The sequence below is a fragment of the Bos grunniens genome, chromosome 8 (genome assembly GCF_055505025.1).
Source record: "Bos grunniens cultivar Pamir isolate PY7600 chromosome 8, Bosgru_T2T1.0, whole genome shotgun sequence".
Taxonomy (NCBI): domain Eukaryota; kingdom Metazoa; phylum Chordata; class Mammalia; order Artiodactyla; family Bovidae; genus Bos; species Bos grunniens.
Genome location: NC_141172.1, coordinates 59,647,314 through 59,667,596, shown reverse-complemented (window position 1 = coordinate 59,667,596; position 20,283 = coordinate 59,647,314). Strand labels below are relative to the sequence as shown.

The following is a 20,283-nucleotide window of genomic DNA, read 5'->3' as shown; positions in this document are numbered from 1 at the left end:
GCAAGTGCTACTTTTCCTGAAACCTGAGCTCTGATTTGGGCCAGCCTACTTCCCTGCAGTGTCCCCTTGAGTAAGTTTCTTCCCACATCAAGCCTCAACTTCCCATATCAAGCCTCAACTTCCCACTGAAAACTGAGGAAAGAGGATACCCCACATCCCTTCTAGCTCAGATGCTCTCTGCAGCTGCAGGTCTGATGCAGGAGGACCTCAGTCCTTCCCTGAGCTGAGGAGTGGGGCCAAGGTTTTAGACACACAGGCGGACACAGGAGTCCCAGGAGTTCATGCATCCAGCCGCCAGTTGCTGAGTTTGTTGCCCAGAGACTCGTGCCAGGCAGGCTGGGTGATGCAGAGGTATGCAGGTCACCCTTTAAGACAGATGGGGGCCTGAGGGGCCCATGGGCAGAGCCATGAGGCAGCATGTGCTCATTGCCACTTACCTGACCAACACTTTTTATTTTATTCGAAAAGAAGTTTGTAGATAGTACATGCAAGTGGTAAAAATTTCAGACAATACGAAACGTATATGGATACAGTAAAGTCTCCTCCTGGCTCCTTTTCTCGCTGCCACCTAGTTCCCCTCTCGGGAGGCAGCTACTGTTAGCAGTTTCTTCTCTGTTCTTTAGAGATTTACATACAATACTTTGATGAGGGTAAGATATATTTGTGTATTTATGTAGATGTGTGTGTGTATATATATATATATATAGTCCTCCCCTCTCATTGTTCCATCTTTGTTCTTTTCCATTAACAAATATTTACGATGATTGTTCTGTATGGATAGACTGCTGCTTCACTCTTTTCAGCAGCTACATAGTATTCCATTATGTGGGGTATCATACGTTATTTAACAAGGCTTCTGTTGGTGGCTTCCAACCTTTTCATTTTTCAAAAAAAGTCTGCAGTGGGAATTCCCTGGAGGTCCAGTGGTTAGGACTTCATGTTTCCACTGCAGGGGACATGGGTTTGATCCCTGGTCATGCCTAGTTAGGGAACTAAGATCTGGCAAGCCTCAGGGTGTGGCCAAAATAAATGAATAAAAATTTTTTTAAATTTTTTAAGAGGTTGCAGTGAGCATCATTGTCCATATGAGACTGTATCTGTAGGATAAACTCCCAGAAGTGGAATGGCTGGATCAGTGTGTGTGCCTTGTGAATTTTGAAAGATAGACACCTTGCTCTTCAAAGACATTTCTCTCTGAAATGAGACTTGTTTTTCCCAACAGCTCCCTCCAAGTGGAGGATCAACCCCTTGAATCATTGCTAATCTAACAGATGAAAAAGGGTACATTATGGCTCTTTAATGGGCTCTTCTCTTATTATGAATGAAGTCTGGCTGCTTCTCCTTTTTTTATTTTTACATATATCTTTTTTTGGAGCAATTTTAAATTTACAGAAAAGTTGCAAAGATAGTATAGAAAGTTCCCACATACTTCTCACCCAGTTTCCCCTATTGTTAACGTCATGTAACCACGATCCACTTGTCAAAACTAAGAAACTTACGTTGGTACAACACTAATAACTAAACTCCAGACTTTATTTGGCTCTGAGTGGTTTTCTTATTTTGGCAAGGGTGAGGTCAGTGTGTAAGCTGAAGTTGGCATTTTAGGTGCCAGAGCCACCTACCCCCCAAGAGACTGTTGGGGTCTGAAATTTACATCTTTCCCCATATAGCACAGCACACAGCCCAGGCCTCCCAGTCTGCCAAGGCAGACTGGATGGAGAAATTACATCATATTGTTTCTCTCAGTTCCTTTGGGTGAAGAGTGTGGTTACTGTTAAATCACTTGGTTGGCCCCTTGTTGCTGTTCCATCCTCCTGTATTCCAGTGGAGGGAATAGGGTGAGCCAGGCCATTAGAGGTATGGAACTCCATCAGCTTTAAAAATCCCAATGACACAAGTAGTACTTGTCTTCCAGTAAAATTAGGACATTACAGATAAGACTTAAACTGTTAATAACAGTTCCAATCTCAGTCCCTTCTTCTACCTCCCAGAGGCAACGCTGTGGTTGCCTTAGGTGCCTTAGGGTGTATCCTGTCAGGACTTTTCTGGAAACCATAAACTTTTGAGGGTGCTGCCAGGGATGGCTGGAGATGACAGGGGCAGGTGTAGAGACCTCTCCCCCATGTTCTTTGCTTGGACTCGTGAGGAATGTTAATATTCATCCTTCTTGTGCAGACAGCGTGTTATACTAACAAGGCGCTTCACAGCGCTGCCTTGTTTTAGAGCTGTCATAGCAGCTCTGGGTGGTAGGTAGGGGTCATTTTATCATGCTCTTCTTGGACAGATCAGAGGTAGCTGAGGCCCACAGCTGGTAAGAAGCAGAGCTGTACCTAAATTCTCTCCTGTTGTTTCTTGAAGAATAATAGTAGTAGTTGTACCAATAATAACAATGGCAAAGCTTCATCAAGCACGGGTTACTTTGCTCACATTATCTCATTTAACCCTCAGAACACTGTGAGCTGAGTACAGTCATCCCTTGGTATCCTATCCCCAGGACATTGGATCCAGATTGCCTTCAGATACCAAGATCCAGGGACACTCAAGTCCCTTGCAGTTGGTCTTCTGTATCGATGGATGCAGGACTCACAGATAAGGAGGGCTGCTTGTACAGGTATTATGCTGTCTAGCAGATGAGGAAGTTGGGGCTTAGAGGGGAGAGGCAGCCAGTCTGAGATGCATGGAGCTGGGATTCTCCTCCAGTTGTGTCTGCCTCCAGAACCTGCAGGCGCACACTCTGCTCTGTTCACCATCCCTCATCTGTGCCTTTCTAGTAGCCCACAGCTGCCTTGCAATACAGCTTAGAGTTTATTGGACATTTTCACTCTGTCACTCACAGATCAGCGGTACCTATGCTTCTATGCCCCATCCTTTCTTAATTCCTCTGGGTCTGTGTCTCCATTTATCTCACCTTAACCTATTTTCAGGCTCTTCTCATCCACTCCCTACCTGAGCCAAGGACTGTCTCCACTCATTGCATGACTTTTGGGTATTTCCTGAGCACCTGCTCAGGAAAAAATTGCCAATCACTGCCCTCATGGAGCTTCCATTCTGCTAGAACAAAGATAGGCCTGGGCTTCTCCAGGTCCAAAGCCAATTCTCCCCACACTGGGCTCTGTGCATCCTGCCCTCTACAGTTTACTGGGACAGTGGTGCATCCTGTGTCCCCCTCCTCCTGTCACTCTGGGATGTCACTGTGGGCTCTGGGCAGGGCCCTGGCTGCTCCCAGGGATCGTGCGCAGGCGTGATTTACCGCACCTCCCCGCACCACATGTCTTTAAAATTACAGTGCCCATTTCCTGCTGAAATAATTTCCACAAAGAGTGGCTCCTATTACTGCAAGAGGCGTGCACACGTCATGATTTATTATTATTTATGGTCCCAAGGCCTTGTTTATGCAAGACGGGTTAGGTGCGTGCGATAGAAATGCCATTATGCAAATGACATTGAATGTCCTTACGGCGCCTAAATAATTTTTGTGTTGGACGATTAAACCTCATCTGTTATTGATATGGGCTGCAGTCGGGCTATTACAGAGTCCCAACAGTACTTACTCCCAGTAATGGGAAAATTGAGAGAGAGAGACCAGCACAATTGCCTCAAGTGGGCCGTGATGGTCTGGAAGGAGTAGAACATCTCGGAGGTCCGCGCTGAGGGAGCCCGCAGACTCCTCGGATAAATAAGGAAGGCTGCGCCCGGCAATAAATTAAGCCTCGGGTTTGAGTGGGTGCCTTGAAGGATTTGTGGCCTTCCAGTAGCGTGATTTAGCTATTTGATTTAGCCAGGGGGCTAGGCAGCCCCACCCCGAATTCCAGGGAAGCCCGTGAGCAGGGAGCTGCCAGCGTGGAGGGGAGGGCACAGGAGGAGGGTGACTGCCCCATGACGGGGCATTCAGTCTGCCGTGCCAACCTCTCGCTGCCTGCTGCATGGCCCCTGCGCATAACCGCCTGCCTTCCAGAGTGCGTGCGCGTTCTCTCTCTCTTGCTCTTTCTCTCTCTCTTTTTTTTTTGACACAGCTGTGAAGTCCCATTTTGATCAGTGTTGATAGCTTATGAATTCCAAAATTGACAAAATTTACAGAAAAATGAGGATAATCCATCTTCCTTAGCAGCCTGTCAGGAGCTGGCCATACTTCATAATCTCCAATTACAGATGCTATTTTCCGACATTTACATGCAGATATTAGAACCAAATGAAAATGAGAAACAAAAAGAGAATGGAAATGCAGCTATTTATATGTATAAAAGACAAACAGGTAAATTCGAGACATTTAGATTGGATTTGGGGTCCCTTTAGGAGGCTTGGAAAGAGACAGCTTTGAGCACGTGGGGTTTCAGAATAAAATGGTAAGACGCGGGGCCTCTCCAGGCCTGTCCGTGGTCTGGCAGATTGGGTTAAAAAACGGTTCAAGTCTGCTGGCTCAGCTGGGGACGCTTGACTTGGGTGGGGGCTCGTGGGACACCCCTCCCCCAGGGTTTTAGGGAGTCCCCTAGGAAGCACCCAGAGCTCATTCTAAGCCATCAAGTACTCATACATTTCACAAATGAGTGGGTTTAGAATCTTCAGCATTTGTTTTTTAAAATGGTGAGCATGTGTTGGAGTGGGGGGTGGGGGAGTAGGCAGGAAATGCCACTGGAGTCAGCTCCCTCTCTGAGGCAAATTTCAAAAAGTTGGCATCTTCTGGTGACCAATTCATAAAGTCCCCCTGAGCAAAAGATGCAGGAGGATACCACTGTCTGTCAGAGGGCTCTGGCCAGGTGCACAGAGGGTTGTACCAATAAACTTTAAAAATGCGATATAAATAATAAAATTAATGGAGAGAGAAGGAGTTCTGATATATGGATCACCCACTTCCTTCTCAGCTAATCTGGCGAGAGAGGAGGGCCTGGGAGGAGGCTTTGTAATGAAAATGTTCTTCCCATAAAATTGAAGGGAGAACAGCCTTGTTGCCCTCGCAGCTGTATGTGGCACTGGCTTCTGGAAAGCTGGGGATATTAATTAGCAGTGCTTTGGATTAAACTCTTCCAACCATGTCGGATGGTATAATTTTTTTTTTCTCTTTGTGAGCTTGACATGGATGGCAGGGAAGAGTCTGCCTGGGTTTTCCCAGCTTCCTGTTATTACTGAACTTTTCTTTTTATGTGGGGGGGATCAAACCTCTTCCTCTCCTGGAAATGAAAATGAGAGATTTCAGGGTTTTCCTGGGCAGTTGGGCAGAGAGAGGGTGTTCTGTTGGAGCAGGCAGAGGAGGTTGAGAGGGTTAGATGGGGAGATGGGAACATCTCTGCCTTTGGCTTGAAAGCTTTTGTTTATTTGTGGGAAGCCTCTTTCTAGCCAGCAATTTTATATTATTTGAAGTTTGATTTGTGGTTGAGAGGTGAAGAAAATAAAACCAGGAGGCTAAATTTAACGTATGTACGTGTGTGTGTGTGTGTGTGTGTATCTGAGAGAGAAAGGAATTGTTAAAAACCAAGCTCAAACCAAGCCTTCAGAAGTATGTTTGTTTACATGTCCAGTCTCAAGGCCAATGGCTTGCTTGCTTAAATAAATTGTAGGTATTAGCACAAAGAATGGTTATTATGCTTTCTTTCCAGGTATGAAATGCAAGATTCATGAAATTAACACATGACTGCAAAATGCAAACATATTTCTAATAATTAAAAACAAAGGCTCTTAAGTTAATCTTCGTAAAGAGGCGAATAAACAGAAACACCATTGTTATTGTGCTAGTTTTGTCTCTATTATTTACATAATAGTATTAATTTACACAGAAAAGCTTCAGCCTAAGCCTAGTGTCTCCTTCCTTTTGTTTCTCATTTTTCTAAAACCAGAATGTATCCTTCAGTCAAGAACACAGCACCTGAACCAAGCAGTCTGATGCCTGATTTTTGTCTTCATAGTGCAATGTTACGTTTTTGTTTCTTTCTATTTCCCACTCATATGAAGATTATTTGCCAACGCCAACATCAGTCTGCGCACGGCTGTCCTCTGAGTTTATCATTTAGGCTGCCCTCTGAAACGAAGTGGGGAGAGAAAAGGATGAAGTTCCTACCATTGCTGGCTGAACCCACCTGGAAACATTTCATACTGGAGGTCATTCTTGAGCCAGGATGAGAATGGGTGGAGAGACAAGATTGGAGGAGAGGAAAGGAAAAGGTGCTCGGGGAGGAGGAATGGGCTTGTCACAGGTGGAGTTTCATGAAGCCTGTGAAGATGCTTCTGGATTGGCAGTCGGTCACCCTGTCCTGGGCCCTGTGGCATCGTGGGGAAGAACACAGACTGTGGGATCCAACAGGACCTGAGTCTAACCCCACGTGCAGCTCCCTCCGCTCTCTGTTCTCAGCTTTCCCATCCAGACCAGGATTGGGTTGATGAAGGTGGTGTCTAGTGGAGTTCAGCATCTCAGGCTTGGAGTAGCCCTGCTGTGGGGTGATTCAGGCACATTATTTTGGTCCCTTGTGCCTCAATTTCATCCTCTGTAAACTGGGAGTAATAATATTTACCCATAGGGTCATTATAAGGGTTAAATAAATTAATGGGTTTTAACACCTAGAGGGCATCCTAGTGGCTCAGCGGTAAAGAATCCTCCTGCAATGCAGGAGACCCAGGTTCGATCCCTGGATTGGGAAGATCCCCTGGACGAGGGCATGGCAACCCACTTCAGTATTCTTGCCTGGAGAGTCTCATGGACAGAGGAGCCTGGTGGGCTACAGCCCATAGGGTCACAAAGAGTCAGACACAACCGAGCATGCACGCACGCTTACACACGCTAACACCTAGAACAGTATCTGATGTGTAGGAAGCATCCAACAAATATGAGTACTCCTGACTTATCCTGTGTCTGAGGGTTTCGGTCAGAGATGCTAGAATCGTCTGAGGTGGAGTCTGAATTAGCTGTGAGAGGCCTGGTTCTCTCAGCCTTCTTTTTCCGGCGTTTCTGTTGGCGGTGTCTGTTTGGCTGTAGCAGACCTTGGTGACAGAGGGAATGCCCTCCCGAGACTGCCTTTTGCCTTTTCAAAATGTTGCCTGATAGAAGGTTCTTCCTCATGGGGAACAGAAGGGGCAGAGAGATGACCTTTGACCTGAGGAGTGTGTCTTTGTGTGTGTGTGTGTGTGTGCGCGCGCACGCGCATGCATGTCACCGCTCAGCAGTGGCAGGGCAGTGGTGGTAGGGAAGGGCATCCAAGCTCCCCTCCCGGCCTCCACCCTATTAATCTTGCACCACAGAGGGAAGTCTTTTGTTTCTTTACAGCCACAGGGATAGCCTTTCTGTCTTCCTGCATTTGGGAAATAAATCCAAAAGAAAGTGAACTATGAGCATCCTGGGATGTCCCCCACTCCTGTGCCAGGTACTTAAGGATGGAGGACATCCCTTTGCATGCCCCCTTTCAGGCCCCTTGGTAGCCAAGAGGCATTCCTTTGGTGGTAGTGAGCCTCCCTGCCCTTCTCCCTTCCCTGTAGCAGGATGGGACAGCCGGGCTCCACCATGAAACTGCCTGGAAGAAGTTGGTGGAATTTGGCTGCTCTGAGATAGAGCTCTGTTTTTGGAAATCTTCCTCCTCTTTGCTACATCAGGATCTGGATGGCAGAGTCTGAGAAGACCCTGGCAATTCCCAAGGAGGGAGTCCTCCTCTCCCTCCTCCACACAGTTCCCTCCCACTGCGTCTTCTTATCATTCAGGAAGCCTTGGCTTCTGGGTTCTGGCTCTTGTCCTCCAGAAGTGGAGCTCTTGTCATTTCTTCTTTTGCATTTGGGAGGACAAGAGCCAGAATGCTCCAAGCCCAGGGCCTTCTCTCCCTGCTCATCTCACAGGTTTCCTGAAGTTCAGGGTGGACCCCAGAATCTTTTGTTCCTTCCCTCTCTCCCTTGCTCAGCTTCATTCAGGATACGTCTCCCCAGCCTACTGGCCCAAATCAGACTGCCCAGAGGTGCCTCCTCATCTCAGAGGGAGAGCAGATACAATGTCAAATGACTGGGATCAAGTTCACTCGCTCAGTTGTGTCCAACTCTTTGCAACTCCATGGACTGCAGCATGTCAGGCTTCCTTGTCCATCACCAACTCTAGGAGCTTGCTCAAACTCATGTCCACTGAGTTGTTGATGCCATCCAATCATCCTCTGTCGTCCCCTTCTCCTCCTGCCCTCAATCTTTCCCAGCATCAGCGTCTTTTCCAATGAGTCAGTTCTTTGCATCAAGTGGCCAAAGTATTGGAGCTTCAGTTTCAGCATCAGTCCTTCCAGTGAATATTCAGGACTGATTTCCTTTAGGATGGACTGGTTTGATCTCCTTGCTGTCCAAGAGACTTCCAAGATTCTTCTCCGACACCACAGTTCAAAAGCATCAGTTCTTCATCTCAGCTTTCTTTATAGTCTAACTCTCACATCCATTCATGACTGCTGGAAAAACCATAGCCTTGACTAGATGGACCTCTGTTGGCCAAGTAATGTCTCTGCTTTTTAATATGCTGTCTAGGTTGGTCATAACTTTCCTTCGAAGGAGTAAGCATCTTTTAATTTCATGGCTGCAGTCACCATCTGCAGTGATTCTGGAGCCCAAGAAAATAAAGTCTGACACTGTTGCCACTGTTTCCCATCTATTTGCCAGGAAGTGATGGGACCAGATGCCATTATCTTAGTTTTCTGAATGTTGAGCTTTAAAGCAACTTCTTCACTCTCCTCTTTCACTTTAATCAAAAGGCTCTTTAGTTCTTCTTTACTTTCTGCCGTAAGGGTGGTGTTGTCTGCATATCTGAGGTTATTGATATTTCTCCCGGCAATCTTGATTCCAGCTTGTGCTTCATCCAGCCCAGCGTTTCTCATGATGTACTCTGAATATAAGTTAAATAAGCAGGGTGACAATATTCAGCCTTGACATACTCCTTTCCCGATTTGGAACCAGTCTGTTGTTCCGTGTCCAGTTCTAAATGTTGCTTCCTGACCTGCACACAGGTTTCTCAAGAGGCTGCTCAGGTGGTCTGGAACTCCCATCTCTTTCAGAATTTTCCACAGTTTATTGTGATCCATATAGTCAAAGGCTTTGGCATAGTCAATAAAGCAGAAATAGATGTTTTTTAATTTCACGGCTGCAGTCACCACCTGCAGTGATTTTGGAGCTTAAGAAAATAAAGTGTGTCACTGTTTCCATTGTTTCCCTATCTATTTGCCAGGAAGTGATGGGACCGGATGCCATGATCTTACTTTTTTGAATGTTGAGTTTTAAGCCAGCTTTTTCACTCTCCCCTTTCACTTTCATCAAGAGGTAATAAATATTGCAAACACAGGGTGGTGAAAATCCTGGGGCAATTCAGAGAAGAAAATGATTTATTTCAACCAAAAAGACTTAGGGAAGAGACGGCATTGAAACTGGGCCTTAGAGAACAATGATTTGGACTGGGATGAGGATGGAAAACAGAGTGAACAGAGGCACTGAGTGGAGTGACTGGGGTGCTCAGGAATTAGTACAAGTGCGGTGTGGCTGGAGTTGTGGGTAGTTTCAGAAGTAGGTAGATCTGAGTTGAAATTGGAAAAGCAGGTTGGGATTTGGATTGGGGTCTGTATGGTTTGGGTCAACATTACCTGGAGGCAGTGAGGAGCCAGGGAGGGTTTACAAGCACAGAGCGCTCCCTTACAAATAGCATACTGGTTAGGGATAGGAGAAAATGAATACTTCAAAACAATCCTATGCAAAATCACTTTCCATTTCACATGAGCTTGTGGTGAGTTCTGCATTGACTGTGAGAACAGCATGAGTTAACCAGGCGATGGGGTGACAAGAAAAGCAGAAGCAAGCTGCTTATGCTGTGAGAGGACATTCGTTGGAACTGGGGTCCCAGAAAGCACACTGAAGACCAATAGAGAGCACACTGAAGACCAGCGTGGGGAGGCCTTAGCACTTTGTGGTAGCCAGAGCTGTGTGGCCACCAAGCGGCTGCCTCAGGAAGTAGGGAGTTTCCTGTCACCAGTGAGTTTTGAGCATCAGCTGAAGATCAACCTCCATAACCCCTGAGCTCCCTTGGGTCCTGAGATTTGGTTCACTAAGATTCTCTAGGGCTTCTCTGATGGCTTAGCAGGTAAGGAATCCTCCTACAATGCCGAAGATGGAGGAGCTGCGGATTCTATCCCTGGGCCGGAGGAAATGGCAACCCACTCCAGTATTCTTGCCTGAAAAATCCCATGGACAGAGGAGCCTGGTGGGCTCCAGTCCATAGGATCACAAAGAGCTGGACATGATTGAGCAACTGGGCAGACACACACACACACACACAAGTTTCTCTAAGTGGCCATGGTGGGAGAAGGGGGCCTCCAGATGAGTCAGTGCTAGAAATTTCTCTGGGACAGAAACCAGAATATCTGATTTCATTCTCCTCCCTGGGCTTTCCCTCCTGTGCCCACCACCTGTGTGTCTGGGAATGGGCTGGAGTGACGCCTGGCATGCTGTAAATGGAATAGGGAGAGATGAGTCAGTTAAACCTTGCAAATCTCTTCTTGGAAGCCCCTTGATTCTACTGCAGACCATGTTGACCAAGTCATGGACACAATTCTGGAGAACCACATGAATAATGAGCATGTCTCATTCATGCCTAGGGTACTTTCTGATGAATCAAAGCATTTTTCTGTCACTTACTGTCTCAGTGACCCTGGGAAGCACCTTGGATGCTGTTGGCAGAGCCAGGCCATGGTACCTGTCCCAGTTCATTTGGATCCACAGGCATTTATGTCACATCTGTTCAGAGCTGGGCATTGGGCCAGGAACTGCTGTCACAAAGATAAAGGAGACACAGCCCTATTCTCATGAAATTCACACTGTGGTTGGGGAATGAGGGCCCTTAAATAATGAAGTATACAATACAGAGTGTTAAGTGCAGCTGTAGGGATGTGCATGCACTTTAGGGTTCTAGGAACACAAGAGGGGAAGTCCAGGAGGGCTTCCTGGAAGAGTGAGGCCATTCAGAATTCTTAGCAGTTCTTCCCCTCTGATAATACTGGCAGTAGCACTTTGTAGATTATGGAGCACTTTTGCAGGCATCATTCATCATCCCTCCTTTCAGCAAAAATGTCTTTTGCAAGTTTGATTCATCTTCCATTTGGTTTAGTGGAGATGGAATGCTCGAAGTTTATTGTTTTTTGTGTTTATTTTTTTCTTTTTTAAAATTAAACTTGTTAGTTTGAAATAATTATAGGTTTACATGCAGTGCTAAAGAAATAATGCAGAGGGATCCCATATACCCTTATCCAGTTTCCTCCAATGATAACATCTGGTAAAATCACACTGGGATATCAATGTTGATAAACTCACTGGGATACTGGCCATGAAGACTAAAAAAAACGAGAGCAAAAAGACCTGCCCTCAGGAGTTGACATTCTTATCACTTCCTGTATGCCTGGTCATAACCCTGTGCGGTAGGTCATGTATCCCCACGTTGAAGATGAGAGAAGGAGCCGAGAATTGAGGTGCCTGGCCTGGCTCCACAATGCACGAACCTTGCCTGTGGCAGACGTGAGCCCTGTCCTCCGGTCCTCCTGTCCGCAGAACTGGCGGGTTTCTCAGCCGCACTCCTGCCTGTCATCAGGCCAGGCCCTGGGGACTCGCCTCCCCTACTCCAGCTTCCGTCCTTCTCTGGGTAGGTGCGTAGTTGAGCAGGTGTCTGGTCCCTCAGGTGGGGGACTGGTTGGCCTGGCTCTGGCCCATCTCCCAAGGGCCGCCTCACGCCCAGCGGTGAACCTGGAGGACTCAGCAGGTGATGGGGAAGCCTTGTGCTGGCCCAGGTGGCCAGCTGAGGCAGCAGCCCCGCAGCCTGCCCCCCTGCACTGGCCTGCTTCGCGCTGCCCTCCTTCTCACGTGTCTGTGTTTCTTTTCTCCTCCATGCTATGGCAGTGGTGCCCCGTGCTGATGAGACAATACTTGGTGCAGCCCCAGGCAGTCCTTTTCCAGGTAATTTCCTAGGGACCCAAGTGACACCAAGCACACACCTCCCTGGGGCGCGCCGCCTCGAGTCCCTGCTACGAGTCCATGGCCTTCCCTGCTGCCTAGTGTCCGAAGTGCGGCCCCTTTCCTTATCCTTCGGATCTTCACAGTCTCCTCGGCAGGCAGGGGGCAGAGGGCTAGACTTAAATCTCATTAATGAGGAAAATAAGGCTCAGAGAACTGGCCCAGCTTGCCTGAGGTCACACAGGTGAGACAGAGGCAGGGCTGGGGCAGGAACCCTGTGTTATTGCTCCTAGTTCACTGTTCTTTCTACTATGGGATCAATGGCTTTATTTTATGCAGATAAAAATTAGCTAAGGAAGTCCATTCCCCTCCCACATCAGTTTTTCCAGGTTAGAAAAGATAACCCTGAACATCCTTCTGACTCAGACATTTGAGAGTGCAAGACTGTCATTTGGAGCATGGTATCTGAGAAGAGGTGCATACCTGGTGGGACTTGAACTTGAGGCCTCCTAGGGGTCTGTGGCAGTAGGTGGAGAAGTTTGGTTTTTTTTCTCAATAGATATTTTATCAATCAAGATGCAAATACTAAAAATGTGGAACCCACTCATTTAAACCATGCTTGACAAATGATTGCCTATCCTTTTTTAACTTTTTATTTTATACTAATGTATAGTTGATTAACAGTGTTGTGTTATTGACTATATACCAATGCAAAATCAGCAGTTCAGTCGCTCAGTCATGTCCGACTCTTTGTGACCCCATGGACTGCAGCACGCCAGGCTTCCCTGTCCATCAAAAGAAAAGGTTTAAAAAAATAAATTAAGTCACACGAAGAGAGACTTTTCCGATTAAAAAAAAATATTGTGTTAATTTCAGGTGTACAGCAGAGTGATTCAGTCATACATATTTATTCTTTTTCAAGTTCTTTTCCCATTTAGGTTGTTACATTATATTGAGCGGAATTCCCTGTGCTCAAGGATAGGGTGGGTCCTTGTTGGTTATGCATTTTAAATATAGCAATGTGTACATGTCAATCTCAAACTCCCAATCTATCCTTCCACCCCACCCTTCCCACCTTGGTGACCATAAATTCATTCTCTAAATCTGTGAGTCTGTTTCTGTTTTGTGAATAAATTCATTTGTATCAGTTTTTCAGATTCCACACATAAGTGATATACAGTAGTTATCTTTCTCTGTCTGACTTACTACACTCAGTGTGACAATTGGTAGGTCCACTCGTGTGGCTGCAAATGGCATTATTTTGTTCTTTTTAATGGCTGAATAATATTCCATTGTATGTACGTACCACATCCTCTTTATTCATTTGTTTGTCGATAGACACTTAGATTGCTTCTATGTCTTGGCTGTTGTAAACAGTGCTGCAACGAACACTAGGAGGCATGTACCCTTTCAAACTTTTTCTCCAGATACATGCCCAGGAGGGAGATTGCTGGGTCATAGGGTAACTCTATTTTTAGTTTTTTAAGGAACCTCCATACTGTTCTTCACAGTGGCCATACCAATTTACATTCCCACCAACAGTGTAGGAGGTTCCCCTTCTCTTTATACCTTCTCCAGCATTTATTGTTTGTAGATTTTTGATGATGGCCATTCTAACTGGTGTGAGGTGATGTCTGATTGTAGTTTTGATTTGCATTTCTCTAATAATGAGCGACGTTGAACATCTTTTCATGTAAGTAGGCAGAGAAGCTTTTACCCCAGTTGGCTCCATTGGAGTGGACCCTCTGGGACTTGCCATTGTTATTCAGTCTCTAAGGCATGTCTGACTCTTTGCAACCCCCGTGGACTTTAACACGCCAGGCTTCCCTGTCCTTCACTATCTCCTGGAGTTTGCTTAAACTCACGTCCATTGAGTCAGTGATGCCATCCAACCATCCCATCCTCTGTCACTCCCTTCTCCTCCTGCCCTCAATCTTTCCCAGCATCAGGATCTTTTCCAGTGAGTCAGCTCTTTGCATGAGGTGGCCAAAGTATTGGAGCATCAGCATCAGTCCTTCCAATGAATATTCAGGGTTGATTTCTTTTAGGATTGACTTGTTTGATCTTCTTGCAGTCCAAGGGACTCTCAAGAGTCTCCTGGCACCACAGTTCAAAAGTATCAATTCTTTGGCACTCAGCCTTTATGGTCCAACTCTCACATGACTATTGGAAAAACCATAACTTTAACTATATGGACCTGTGACTTGCTGACCTCAGGTTATTTTCTTTCCTGGGTCATAGTCAAGAACAGAACCAAGGAGCCCTAATGGGAAGGGAACAGAAGCACAAAATCCACAAAAAGAACTCCAAAAACTTGTAAAAGTAGGAATGTGGGACACAGCCGTTACCTGCAGATGTTGGTGGCTTGACAGCCAGTGGAGGGAGGGGGTGGGGGCTGCTGGTACACCCAAGGGCATAGGCGCACCAATACAGCCCCACTCTTCAGCCCTTGGCTTTCCAAATGACTATGAGATGTGGAAATAGATGCCACTGTGACCAGGAAAAGAGGCACCAATCATGGGTTCCCTCTTTTCTTGTCTTTCTCTCGCCTGATCGTCCCTCCCATCTTTCTTTTTCTGTCATTCTTTCTACCTCTCCCAGCTTCCACTTTCAAAAAGGACTTGAAGTATCCTGCAAAATAAACAATGACTTATATCGACGTTAGCTAAGGCTGAAAAAGTTCAGAAATTATGCAGAGGAAAGGCTAAGATCATTCTACAAGGTGCCAGCATTGATACATTTGTGGTGACTAAGCTCTGAATTTGACTAAGCTTCCTGGCAACCAAGGCAAAGAAGGATATGTAGGGTTTCCAATGTCCCTGTAGTAATTTTTTTTGGGGGGGGGATGGGTGGGTAATGAATTGTAGAAGACATTGACATGGAATTTGAATGTTCTAATGGGAGTGTCTCTAGAAGATTTTTTTTTTTTACATTTTTTGTTTGGTTGTTTTCTTTTATTGCCTCTAATCAGTGTTGAATGCCTGATATTCTGTCCCAGAACAATGAAATCACTTCCTCAGGGACTACACCACAGGGTAGACAAGGACGTTGTCTTCTGGTCACCTGACTTGATGAGGGGTAGAGGTGGGAGGTTAGCATATTATTTCCTGCTCTTGTTCAAACCCTCTACAGTTAATGTTTGGATTTTGTGGTGAATATCATGCTCCTGGATCATGCATTCATTCATTCATTCAACAAACGCTTAGGGGGCTCTCAGGCTATTTCCTGCTCTGTGCTCTCAAGGCAACCTGGAGGGAGATAGACAAACAGCCATTATACATGGTGGGAAGTATAATAGAGGTCTGTGCAAAATGACACCAATTATGGAAACATAGACAAGGGAATCTTGATTTCTTTGTAGGAATGTGGGGTCCAGGAATGGCTGCACCAAGGAGATGACATTTGAACTGGGTCTTGTGAGTTTAAGTGGCTGAATGAGGTGAACTTTCCAGGCAGAGGTAGGACAGTTCCTGGAGTGACTGAGGAGTAGCCAGTGAAGCGAGGGTCCAGGGACCCCAGGAGATGGGGGAGAAGGCAGTTGCCTCAAAAAATCACAGGCAGCTCAGTGGGACAGAGAATGGTGAGAAATTGGGGCATAATTACAAAGCAAATGAAATGACGGCATCCCCTGGCTCATGCAGGAGCAGAGCAGGAGCTATAGAACCCCACCAAAGGAGAGGGATTGGGCTCAAGCCCTGTAAGCAAGAGGTGTGGGAGGCATGCGTGGCAAAGGGCAGTGACAGCTGGTTTGTGAATCCAGCTGTCTTCTCAGCCCCAGCTCTTTAGGGAAATTCATTGCACCTTCTGGCAACCACTGGTGCTTGAGAAACTGGATTTTTGGATCTCCCATTGCATGTCTTACACAAGTTGAAGATTCTGTGTCTGGAAGAGATGATTCAAACCCAATTGCTGAAGTGACTAAACAAACCTTGATACTGAATTTAATGACTAAAACACAATCAAATAACAAAAAGCCTCTTCCATGTGGATATTAAATATGTTAAGAGGCAGGATTGGCCATTGTCCGATCATTTTCTTAAACCTGGGTTGGCTATGCTTCCTTGGGAATTAGAGGCTTTCCCTTGTGGACGCAGCTGCCTAGCCCGGAGTCTAGGAAGGGGCAGACCTGGTAGTGGGGTGGGGAGGGGCACAGGGGTGCTACTCTTAGCCAAGATACTGCCTGGCTCTCCTGAGGATAAGGGTCACTCATTCATTTGTTCATCCAGTGTTCACTGTGCAGGCTCTTCAGAGTCGAATCCCAGCTTGTCTACTTTTTCATCTGGACCTCTTCCTCCTGCAACTATCGACGTGCCTTGTTTTTGGATCACTCCCATCTCACTTCTGAGCTTTCTTTCAGCTCTACTCAGCTTGGGGGTCAGGGATTGCTCAGGTCCAGGATAAATAGCAGCTTGCCCAAGAAACATTTCTTTACCACTTCCTGTGCCGTGTCAATGAATGGCTCTGTGCCTTTGTCCTTGTTGGATGGAGCTTCAGGACCACGTGTCTTTTCCCTTGAGATCTGTGGATGAAGGGCAGAGAGTATGTTTGGTCCTCATGTGCCATCTTGCATACACAAAAAAGCTCAGTAAACACTAAGCATGCACTATGCTCAGACCTCTACTAGGACACAGGAACCTAGGGAGGTGATAGGCGCTGTCCCCATCCCAGGGTCTCATAAACCGCAGAGACCCTCACAGAGACAATTTGACCTCCTGGTTTTGCACGTGGCAATACACTGAAGGAGGGCCTCCAATGAGCTTTACATCCTAATTTTTTAAGCAAATTAGGAGGCTAATGCATGAACAAGTCCCATTCTGTGCTGGATAAAGTCTGGACAGTGACCTTTTCTCAATAGCTTCCGCTGCCTGGAATGAAGACTGCTGGGTGAGACCTACAGCCAGAAATATATTGTCCTCTCTACCTAGTACACACGTATCCACTTACAAAGAAACAAAGAATGATGAAGCAGGATTTACTTTTTCTATGTGAGAGACTTTTCTGTTCTAGTCGACTCTGTTTTCCATTGTAAAGGTTAGTACTAGCACAGTGATTTCCTACCTGTTGAAGGGTTAGGACACAGTATGAAAATCACTAGGGTAATTGTCAAGATTTTGGAGTCGGATGGACCCAGGTTTGCATCCTGGCTCTGGCACCTAGAAGCTGTATGACATTAGGCAAACACTTTCCTCCTACGTCAGAAGTCTCAGTTTCTTCATCTGTACCATAGGAATAATGTAGACCCTACTACATGGGGTAAGTGTGAGGATTAAATGGGATAACACAGATAAAAGCTCCGGGCATAGAGCAAGTGATTGATAACTGTGAGCTTTGACACAGTTGTGAATATTATGGTTCTTATTGTCCTGGTGCCACTCTGGACTCCTGCTTCCTGGGGTGTGGTAGTCAGAAAGGACTTCCTGGAGGAAGAGGCACTGAAGCAAGGCAGCAGGTTGGCCAGGAATCACTACTGTCCTCACAGTGACCAGGAGCTCTGTGTGAGCATCCCAGGGGCATACATTTTCTTTTCTATGAAGGGCAGACTTGTTCCCAAGTCTGGACCATGTTAGATGCTTTTGCCTTTCACATTTAGGTCTCTAATCCACCCAGAATTGATTTTTGTGTCTGGTGTAAAGTAAAGATCCAATTTCTTTTTTCCCTCCTTGTTTCTGAATGGATAACTGGTTCCCCTGCACTGTTTATTAGAGTCTCATCCTTCCCTGCTGATTTGTACATCACCTCTCTCATATATCAAGGTTCCATACATGCACAAATCAGTTTCTGGACTCGATTCTGTTTCATTGGTCGATTTATCCATGCCTGTGCCAGTCCCATACTGTCTTAATTACTGCAGCTCTATAGTGATTCCTGATGTCAGGGACGCCTGTCACCATCTTGTCCTTCTCCTGTAGAAGCCCCTGGGCTGGCTCTGGGCCTGTGCTCTTCTCTGCACATTGCAGAATCAGCCTCTGCTGGAGACAGGTGCAAAGTCCCGGGAGCTCTGGGCAAGAATTCATCTCAGGGTGCCTGGGCCTGCAGTACTCCTGGATGCACAGCTGCCACCCACCGTGCTCAGCATTTGAGCTGCCCTGGAACTACTTTCTAATTCATTTGCAGAGAAAAGCACCAGGGATATGCCTGAGTCTTCATCCCCTCTGCCTGCCACTTGCCCAGTGACTCCTCTGGTTTCCCTCCCAGTAACTCAATCCTCATCACCCTACCCAGAAAGCCTGCAAACTCCTTTCAGAAGACTTCTTGTTTCCTTGTCTAAGGACATAACCCTGGACAGACAGAAAGGCATCATCCATTGGCAATGCCAGGGTGATGGAGGAGACTCCCTGCACCAGAGCTTGGCACAGCCAAATACTCTGGCTTGGGTATCTGCGAATAATGTCTTTACCTGAAGATAGGCCTGGGATTGAAGTGGGGAACGGGAGGGAAAGACCTGTCACTCTTGCTGTAGTTTTTCCTGGAGTGGGAAGACCCATGTCGGCAGCTTCACAACCTTTCCAGAGACCATTCTGACAGTGGTGCCAAGGAAATGACACATCACAAGCTCTGGTTTCATGCAATGGCTTAAAGAAAAGAGCATGATTGTGTACATGATTGGAGTGGACTTGGTAAATCAGTTTTCAGCATAGTGGTGTTTACATGCTTCCAGAATTCAAAAACATTTGCTTTGATATGATGGTTTTGGGGTGAGAGTTCATGGTGAACCATCCCCTGTTGACCCTGGGCAAAGCCCTCCTCTCCTTGGGTCTCAGTTTCCTCCTCTGTGAAATGAGGGTTTCAACTAGTTGATGACCCAAATTCCCTTTAACCCTCGTTTTTGTGATTCTACGCTTGCGGTTTAAGAGCACAGAAATGAGAAACTTTCCTTTCCAGCCTCTTGGCTACAAGATTCATGTTTCTGCCTTGGTTATAGATGCTTTCCTCCTTGCATAGAGGAGGTTGGTTGTCCCTGGCTGGCTGGGGCTGAGGGAAGGGAACCTGCAGCCATAAAGAAGCAAGGTTTGAATTCTCGTGAAGCTGCACTGAATCTTATCCACCTCCTCACTTGGGGAGACGTCCTGATTCTGGACACCTGTCTTGGTCTGTCGAGCTGAATGTGTCCTCTCAATACTGGGGATCTGTGAGCCCCCCAGGAGCCTTGGTGCTGGTATGGGCTAGCTGGCTGAGCCCAAAACGTGGCAGTGGTATTTGGCTGGAGTGCTTTGGAACCTCCGTGCTGAGACATCTGTCTTGTTTCCTCTTTCAGACTGCCGATTATTCCACCATGGCCTCGCTGGCAGGAGGGCTGGATGACATGAAGGCCAACCTGACCAGTCCCACCCCCGCTGACATCGGGAGCAGCGTACCTGGGCCACAGTCCTATCCCATTGTGACAGGTGAGGGCACCTGGGGTGTGGTGGGGCAAGGGGCAAGTGGCAGGGAGAGAGAGAAAGTATGTGATGGCGAAAATGGCTTCTTGGTGCTTTGGGGCTTGACAGGGGCCATCTTTCTTTTAATGAGGTTATGAGGTTCTGGAACAGGTTGGGGGACTGAGACATGGCTGTAGATGCTCTGGTAGAGCCAGAGGAGAGCAGGTAGCAAATGGGCAGTGGGCTGGGGCTGGATGGAGCAGGGAAGCCTCGCATCAAGGGGCTGGGTGATTTCAGGGCCCCTGGGACTGGGACTGAAGTGTTCAGAATGGCTGGGATTTAGCTGTCTGGGAGAAAGGCAGTCCTGGTGGGCCTCAGCCCATAGGGTGAGTGGGATTCCTGGTAGATCGCTGCCAGGAGTTTCAGGTTTCCAGGTGGAGTCAAGAAGGACAGGAGGTTTAGACTACTTTTCTTAAAGACCAGTTGCTTGAACTGTCAGTGTGAAGATGAAGCGTGTGGGCACTAGAGGCATGTTGCTGGATTTGAACTTGTGGTAGCTGCGTATTCTTGAGGAAGTTAAATAAGAATTCTGGCCTAACAGATGGTTTTTTCATCTGTAAAATTGTGCTAGCACCCACCCCACGGTGTTGCTGTGAGAATTAAATGCTGCAAACACATGAGCTGCTTAGACTCTGATCTAGCGCACACAAGCTCCCAATATGGCATGATTATTACTCCTTGTGAGGTGGCTGGTCACATCAGGCTTACCGCTAGGTAAGGGGCTGGACCAGAAGGGTGGAACAGGCAGACACTCCGCCCTACTCCAACAGCACTGGGCTAATACGGATGGACAGACTTAGCCAACAACTCCGGGAAGATGTCTGACTGAACAGGCAAGAGGCAGTCTTGGGTATTGAACAGACAGTGGGGGGCTGGGGGCACTTGGATGAGAGCCTAAGATAGTGGGATGTCCCTGTAGGCTGGTACACGAGACCCAGGA

General features: G+C 46.9%; 1 protein-coding gene across 1 annotated transcript in view; it reads left to right on the top strand.

The window, feature by feature from the left end:
• PAX5 (paired box 5) overlaps nucleotides 1-20,283 on the top strand; it is a 175,555-nt gene that overhangs the window by 81,666 nt on the left and 73,606 nt on the right. The window contains exon 7 of the mRNA XM_086415912.1: nucleotides 19,181-19,310. Within this exon, the coding sequence (XP_086272038.1) occupies nucleotides 19,181-19,310 (130 nt within the window). The remainder of the gene's footprint in view (nucleotides 1-19,180; nucleotides 19,311-20,283) is intronic.